At 42.5% G+C, this 8562-nt stretch overlaps 1 protein-coding gene across 7 annotated transcripts in view; it reads left to right on the top strand.

The window, feature by feature from the left end:
* SATB1 (SATB homeobox 1) overlaps window positions 1–8562 on the top strand; it is a 92609-nt gene that overhangs the window by 16737 nt on the left and 67310 nt on the right. For 3 of the 7 annotated variants that reach the window (XM_065666039.1, XM_065666037.1, XM_065666033.1), the window contains exons 1-2: window positions 978–2446; window positions 5349–5584. In XM_065666039.1, the coding sequence (XP_065522111.1) occupies window positions 5374–5584 (211 nt within the window). In that variant the 5' untranslated portion in view covers window positions 978–2446; window positions 5349–5373. Of the gene's footprint in view, window positions 1–381; window positions 923–977; window positions 2447–5348; window positions 5585–8562 lie in introns of those variants that run through there. The other 4 variants (XM_065666034.1, XM_065666036.1, XM_065666038.1 and 1 more) reach the window with 4 other exon arrangements.

The raw sequence follows: 8562 nt of genomic DNA, 5'->3' as shown, positions 1-8562 counted from the left end.
CCCCGCGGGGCCTGCGGGCTTCCCGGTGGCCACCACGACCTGAGGGTCCCCTCAGAACCCCGCTCCGCTTCTCCCGGCGCGGACACCCGCTCCGCAGCGCTGCCGCCGATGCACCTGCCTGCCGCGGCCCGGGCCGCGCAGGCTCCGCGCGGAAGGGCGGAGGCTGCGCTGTCGCGGCGGGCGCGCTCGGCGGCGCCGGCAGGATATTGTTCAGCCTTCACCACTGCCGCCCCTCCTCCTCCTCTTCTTCTCCCCCCCGTTCCCTCCACACCACGCTCCCGCCGGCTCGCCCCCCTCCACCTCAGGCCCCCATCTGCCATGTGCGTGCGTGCGCGCAGGGGGCGCGCTGCCTGCGCGGTGGGCATTGTGAGCGGCGCAGGCAGGGCCGCCTCACCCGCACCCAGCTGGCTGCAAATTCGTGCGCGCCCGGAAGCCGCACGCCCTCTTCCCCCGGCCCCCTCCCGATCACCTACCGCCGGCGGCGGGCCATCCCCCCCATCTCCGGCCGGGCCCATCGCCCCCGTCCCGCTGCTGTCCCCCTCTGCCACCTCGCTTCTGCCGACCTCCCCTCCCCTTCGTCCCCACCGGTCTCCCTTCCCCCACGCCTGTCTCCTTCACCACCTCCTCCTCCTCCTCCTCTGCCACTTTCTCTCTCTTTCTCCCAGGACGCGTCGGATGATCCGGGGCCGCCGGGAAGGGCTCCGGGCAGCAGCAGGGAGGCTGCGTCCTCCTCCCGTCTAGGGCTGTGGAAAAAAAAAAGGGGGAAAAAAAAAAAAAAAAGCCGGTGGCCTCGGTGTTATTTTGTATTAAAATGAGGAGGAGGAAGAAGAAGCAGCGGCAGCAGCGGCAGCGAGCGGTAGCGGAGAGGAGGAGAGGAGGCTCTGAGCAGGGGACGGCGGCGGCGGCAGCGGCAGGAGGAGGAGTAGTGATGAGTCAACTAATAATTTAATGGGGACAGAAACAGAGAGAGAGGGAGAGGAGGAGGAGGGGGGGGGCGGAAAGAGAGCAGAGCAAGGCAGCTCCGTCCGGGGACACACATACACACAGATATATCCATGTAACATCCAGCAACAACCACCAAACCGGCCTAAATAACAACCATAGTAGCCAGCCAGGGGAAGCGAGAATTAGGGGGGGGGGGGGGGGGGGAAGAGACAAAAAAACAAAGCCTACCATTATTATTCTTTTTCAGTTATTATTTTTTTCCTGCTGGCTTGGTTTTTGTTGTTGTTGGCTTTTTGCAACCTTTCTATTTTATATTTTTTATCCCTTCTGGCGAGAAACTCTTCTCGGAGTTAGCAGATTTTTTTTTTCCTTTGCAGAAGCAGAATCAATTTTTGGAGGGGTTTTCTTTTTTCCTTTTTTTTTTTTTTTTTTAATAGGGTTGGGGTTTTTAAATTCTAATTCCTCCCGGTTTTGGACTCGGAGGGAGTGAAACCTCGTCACTTTTTGTAGTGGTGGTGGTGTGCCTTGTGTGTGTTTCCTTCCTCCCCTCTGTTCTTTTTCTCCCCCCCCCCCCCCCCAGTGTGCTCCCTCCCCCTCGCACACCAGCCCCTGGTAAATGAGAGGAGACAGGTCCTCTCTGCCTTTTTTTTTTTTGTTCTTTTTTTTCCCTCCCCGGACCGCAAAGGCGAGATTCAAAGTGGCATCTCCGTGCCTTTCCCTGCAATTTTCTTTACACTTTTTTTCCTGTTGTTGTTGTTTTTGTAATCTCCAGTAGCGATCTCTGGGGCTGAGGTTTCCGCAGAAAGTTTGGGGGCTGTTACGGTGTGTATTTTTGCGAAGGGGGAGGGGAGCGGGCTCCTTCTGTGTGTGCTGCTCCTCTGGGTGCCTATTGGAGAATAATAGTGTAAGTGACAACCTAGAAGTAGACTTTCTGCTTTTCACACTGGATAGAAAAGCTGCCTTTTTTTTTCCCTTTGCCTTTTTTTTTTTTTATACCCCCCTTTCTCACTTGCTCCTGTACGCATTGGTTTGATTTTTTGAAAGGATAGCTAGACTTAAGTCACCCTCCACCTCAGTTTTAACCTGCTACTTTATCTTTTTTGATGATGATGGTGAATTCCTCTTTTTGAGCGTTACACTTGTCTGAGCAATTTGATCTTCAGCTCCTTCCTCCGTTGCTAAACCTCGAAAACTGGCTCTCTCGTAAAAGATATTTAATCTGGTTTTTGTCCATTGCCATTTTTGCTCATGGCTACTCTGTTTCTCGCTATCTCTTTTTGCCCCTCCCCGCCTAGAGGAAAATAGCAACAAGGAAAAAAAGAAAAAATAAGAGACTATTAGGGGAAGTAGTCCTCAGGTCTGCTGCCCCCCCTCTCCCCCTTCCCCAAAGGGGGGGGGACCTAGAAAACATCAGTCTTGAACTTCTTCCTCTTCAAGAGCTCGGGCTGCAAAGGAAACCTCCTTTGTTTTTGTTATTTATATGCTGTCAAGTTTTGAAGTGGTGAGTTTCGGGTCGGTTTTGCTAATTTCACTCAGAAAACTGCAGTGTTTCTGTTTCTAGATAAGTACTTTGCTTCTTTGTCTCTTTAAAAGGTCACAGGGAAAGCTTGGCCTGGATTGTGAGAGCCATATGGAACGGATAAGTGCGGAGCCTCTCTCAGATCTGATTATGGGGTTTTATGGGGGAGGGAGGGAAGAGGAGGGGAAAGGCATGGGGAGGGGGCTGATTCAGGAGGAGAGAAAGAAATAATATAATACCAGCAGCGTTACATCGCGACAAAAGGAGATACCGCACCGACTCTCATTCAGAAATTGTGCGGTGTGCCCATACGTGTATGCTGTCTCTGGGAAACTGTGCCTTGAAATTGTGCTCTTCTCTCAGTGCCTTGTGATGAAAACTTGTAGTTACGAAAGATGCCTAAATGTGAAACCCAGGAAAACTCTTGGCCTGGAACTGGCGGAGATGATAGTTCTTTCCCTGCAACCCTCTTCCTGGGCAGGCCAGGCTAGTTGTTGCTCATCACTATTCCAAACTGAGGTTTCAGTGAACTTTAGCCTTGGGCATGGAGTTTAAATGAGTAAATTAGGTGTTTTATGTGCATGTAATTTTGCTTTGTAACATAAAGCTTTTTACAAGATGACTAAGCGGGGAAAGGATGCCGATGGGTGGGTATTCTCAGGCCAAGCGAAAATGACCCATTTGGTGTTTTGATTATAGTCAGTGTATTAACTAAACTGTGATCTATCACTTTTATTTACTGTACACGATGTAGTGCAATTCTGACTCATGATGACTAGATACTTTTTGTAGCAAAGAACCTCGGTGCCTTAGAGTACTTCTGAAGTTGCCAAAAGTGACAAGGATTTTCTTGTTCAACGCTTTTTTTGGTTTGGTTTCACCCTCCCCTCCCCCCCGCCCCCCCCCCCTTTTTTTTTTCTTAATCCTCTTATTCTTGTGAGAGACCAGTCTCAGAAAAGCAGCCGTATAGTATGTTAGCATCGGCAGAAACATCGGAAGATGTTAACGGTTTGAGCCTGTGAGCCTGTAATTCTTTGCTTAGGCTGCAGTTAACAGAGTAAAAAAAATCCCTTTGAAAAGTGGCTAAAATAGGCACGTTTACTGGTAATGAGGCACACAAACTAAGCCAGATGGGATCAGGATGAATGGTAAACCTTAGCCTGTCACCTTATAGCATAAGGCAAAATAACAATTTTCTGAACTTCAGCTATTCAGTGACATTTTTGAGGTTGCATGTAAACGTTCAGATTCATATATTACTTCTTTCTTCACCCTATCGGGAAAAGCAGCATGATATTCAAAGAAGAAAAAAATAGTTTACAGAATAATCACTGGCATGTATATCAATGGCATAGAAGTGTGTACAAAAATCCCAAGATGTTTAGGCTTTGCTATGAAATGTGCAGAAAATATATTGAATTACTAGGCAACTGAAGGAAAGTAGCAATTATCAGATTCACACCAAGCTTTCTAAATAAGACTTCCCCAGTATTAGTATTTTTACTTGCTAATGTAAATACTAGCTCATAAATTAATGTCTAGTCACCTGTCCTTAGTGATTATTTTATATATATAACATAATTGTCAGTGTAGTCACACCTTTCTCAGGCAGGGAAAGGTAGGGTAAAATACCTAACAGTCACAACGGTATTGATGAATGAAATCAGAACCAGAAAGATGTCTCTGTTCTCAGCTACTGATTTTTAATTTATGTATTTAAATATATATATATATATGTAATCGGTAAAATGGGTTCTGATGAATGTCAAAAATTCTCAAAACTTGCTCTGTTATGTTCTAGGCTTGGGAGATTTTTAGGGATTTAAATGGAATTGCTACTCATGGATAGAGGTTTCAAAAGTTTATAAAAAGGGAAATAAAAGCATGCAACATGTACCTTTTCTTAATTTGATACAGAAATTACTTCTGCATTTTGGTTTCAAATAACTGTGCCAGCACGTAACATAGCATCACCCAGGGCTTTTTTATTTTTTATTTAAGGGCTTCAAAAGTACTGTAGAAATTGCGTTTGGGTTGTTTGGTTTATTTTTTTCCTAGCATCATGTTTTGTGAGATGCTACCTTCTCTTCTCAGTTATTTTTCATAATTCAATAAGCTACTTCATTTAACACTTAAAGCTGAACATCTGAAAAAAAAATTGTATGCATATTTTGAACTTTGCAAAAGTTGAGAAACTCTTTGTGTAATATTGGTTAGGAAACTCAAAAGCAACCATCTCCCGCCACTGCTTTCCAGAGCTAAATGTTAAATTCTCTTTTAACTTTTATTTCTAAGGGGGGAGGAATTGTAAATGAACAATATTCTACATCTTTAATAAATCTGTTGCTCCCTCAATTAAAGTTTTCACAATTTCTCTACTGTTGTGCATCCATGTTTTTCATCAAGTAGATTGAGAAATGTTTCACTAGAATCCTTTTTTTCCTCTGTCTCCGTCTCTTTCAACATAATAAAAACACCCAGGGTTAATAACAAACCTTTCTGTGAGATGTGTAACAATAGCTGTGTTGGAGCATGTACCTTGACAATCATCATTATTTATATGAGTTTCAGTCTGTCTCTGATTTAGTAGAATATCTCTGAAGATATGTATTTTTTTAAAGGGATACTCTAGTTGGCATTTAAAAAATAATTCCACCAGATTATGATGCGATTTCTCTGTAAACTGCGGTATGAGGTCATTTTTGGAGAATAAGTTTGTTTCTTTTTAAAAAAGGCATCTTCTTTCCAGTTGAAATAGTTATTTATTCTTCTTTATGAGTTTATGGTACATCTCTCTCTCTCTTTCTGTACATATGCAGGCTGTGTACGTATACATATGCGCACACGTGTACAACATATATATTTTTTTTTTGAATCATGGCAGGTGATCTTTAGAGGCGGGACTGAGTATGGATCATTTGAACGAGGCAACTCAGGGGAAAGAACATTCAGAAATGTCTAACAATGTAAGCGATCCGAAGGGTCCACCAGCCAAAATTGCGCGCTTGGAACAGAATGGGAGTCCATTAGGAAGAGGAAGACTTGGAAGTACAGGAACTAAAATGCAAGGAGTGCCTTTAAAACACTCTGGACACCTGATGAAAACTAATATTAGAAAAGGTAACACTTTTGATAATTCTGCATTAGAGAAATATGATTTATAATATTTTTTGGGGGAGGAAAGCATACTTTTGCAGACTCTACTTCATTTATATTTCAGGATTAAATCTCCATTTTAAAATACTATATATTCCCAACTCTGATATAAATCACATTTGGGAAATGTAAGCTTCATGCTTGGGTGGAGCATCTTGCTTTATAGGGTGGAGTCTGATATTTGTTAAGGTAAAGGCTAGCTGCTCTTATTAAAGGAAATTCCTACATTGAAATAGAAGTAATATAATGCGTTAATTCTTTGAGTAAGTGTTGGGCTAAGAAATGCAAAAATATCTAGGAGTAAATACCAAACCCCCAAAACAAATTCTTGCCTTTCCTCTTAATGATGGTCCAAGCTTGGAAGGACAGCACTATTTCCATAACAGTTGCAAGTTGGTTTAAAGGAGAGAGTGTAAATCTTTAGGTATCACATTGGAAAAGTCATTTATGATGTCAATCTTTGCAGTTTATTTTCTTAAGTACAATTCATTATTGAACAATGAACAACTTGGGTGTCATATTTTTCAGTGGCTGGTTTGCTGTAATTAGACATTTGCACAAGGAAAAGGCACATTTAGAATCATTGATGTTTGTATATGGATGGCTTTTGTTTGCACTGAAAATACTTTTAATGGACAATAATCTATAAATTTTGCTTATTGAAATGTGTAAGCCTTTTTGACCATGTCCTGCAGGCTTGCTAATTTAAATCAAAATATGCTGCATGTAATTTGGTGTTTGCTCTAAAACAGCCTCTACTTTTCTTCATATAATCGGTTATGTTTATAATCCAGATTTTTCTTGCATTTGTGAAGCAAAGTGAAAAATGCAACCAAGAATATTAAATGCAGAAAGTTAGAAGGCAGAGGAATTTCATTGTGTCTGATGCATAACATTTATTGTACAATCATTTATTTTTTCCTCGGTTTGGCGAAAACAAAGAATATATTGATCCTAAAATGAACAGACACAGCAGTCCGTATTGTTAGATCTTTATCTATTAAAAATGGAAAAACAGCACTTCAGCAAATTCTTTGGCCTCTGCTCATGATTACCCTATTTATTGATTGTTTGCCAAGAATGTATGCATCTTAAGAAAGCCAGGGTAAGAGCATTAAAAATATAATTTATTACGGCTTTTCAAGCAGAGTGCATTAACATTGTACAGTGAAGCAGTGGGGCTATATAAAAAGGACTTTCTGACGCCTGCAAACATATAAGTTCCATAAATTCCTAAATAGGAGATTTCAGCTGTCTCTGGTATTATGTGATATTTGCACAGCAAACTTTAATGCCAGGACAGTTTTAGACAAGGATTCTACAGACTTCACTGCTCCTTATGGCAGACGTGCTGTTTACACAGACTCGTAAACCTGCAGCAAAAGCTCTAACACTGCCTTCAGGTTTAAATCATGCTGTATTTTTAGCAGCAAGCAGTGACCAATGCTCTCCCCTTTAATACTAGAAGGTTATGAAGTTGCTGCACTTGGAGGTCTTGCCAAGTGCTAGCGGGAGTGATCAGCCAGCTGAGATTGTGCTCTCCTGTATAACATTTTTCACATTAACAGAAGGACACTAGTGACAGTTTGCTAAAAGATTTAGTGGCTTGATTTGTAGTCAGATGATACCTGTGCAGCACAACCAGCATCCACCTCTGATAATCTACGCTTTACATCAGGATTTAGCCAGGAGGTCCTCCTGCGTTGTTTAAAGTACCATGTTTTCCAGAATGCTGCAACTCGGGAGACTCTGTACCTGGCAAAAGGTGTGTTGATACGCAGCTAACTACCAGTGCGTTGCTAGTTTTGTGTCTGATCACAGCTTAATTTGTAGGAACTGATAAGGGGAAAAACAAATAGGCTTTGGCCGCTTTGCAGTATGTCTGCACTGTTTGTTAAAATGAAGCTTTGTTTACATTTTATCTTCAGGTATTAATGGTGAAACTACTTAAGAATTTTGAGCCCTTACGCTGAGTCAGGCGGTAGTAGGTCAAACATCAATTGTGAGAGCCTGGAAGGGAGGAAAAAGAAAACCCACCACCTTTCTGCAGATGAATCATGTGTGTTAGAAAGCTCTCCACACCTTAATTAAAACCAGCGAAGAACTCACCAGTGTGCATGTACTGCTTTTGCTTTGGTCCTCTCTCCTTTTCTGACCAAATCTCACTTAGGTTTAAAAGAAACAAGCAGACCAACCAGAAAAAAAAAAAAAATAAAAACACCCCCCAAAAGAGCCCAAAGGAAAAAAGAAAAAAAAAAAACACAACCAAAAACAAAAAAAGAAGGTCCTTCCTGCACTACATAAATATTGGCAAGCTTTTAGTCTTGTCTTTCATGCTGAGCCTATTGGGCAAACTGAAGTGAGTTTGTGAGCTTTTCCAAGCAAGCCTGAAGGGGTTTGTTTGCCAGAGATTGACTCTCTGGTGAACAGATGTAGTTTAAATATATGTGCTTAAGAGGTATCTTTTTTTATTGTGATTTCTTGCTATACATTAGAGCACAAATCAACAGACGTGGTCTTAAAACGTTTATCTATTATCAAGAATAAATCTTCTTTTTGTACTACATCATGCCTGATGCACCTTAGCAGGTTAGGAGGTTTCTGTAAGTCTAGAGGGCAGTGGTTGTAGAGGCATTAACATTGTAGGACTAATTGGAGTTCCTGGGTGCCCTGTTAAAATAACCCTTGTCATCATTTATGCTAAAGATGATACCCCTCTGGCAGGCTGCCATAAGACAGTTCTGTACATCTGCTTTTAACTCTTTTGCTTTCTGTCATTAAGGGATCTCAACCTGCACTGCTGGAAACAGCAGGACAGGACTGGGGCCTAAAACTGCAGGTCTGAGGTCATTGTGTCATCTGTGTCCGTCTGGGAGGCCGGGAGGGATTTTCACAGAGTCTAAGAATCTGATTACCAGCAAAGACTTTGTCCCTAAACCAGC

Source organism: Lathamus discolor, chromosome 2 (assembly GCF_037157495.1).
Source record: "Lathamus discolor isolate bLatDis1 chromosome 2, bLatDis1.hap1, whole genome shotgun sequence".
NCBI classification, from domain to species: Eukaryota; Metazoa; Chordata; class Aves; order Psittaciformes; family Psittacidae; genus Lathamus; species Lathamus discolor.
The sequence above is the reverse complement of the archived record's forward strand: the minus strand, read 5'-3'. Positions and strand labels throughout refer to the sequence as shown.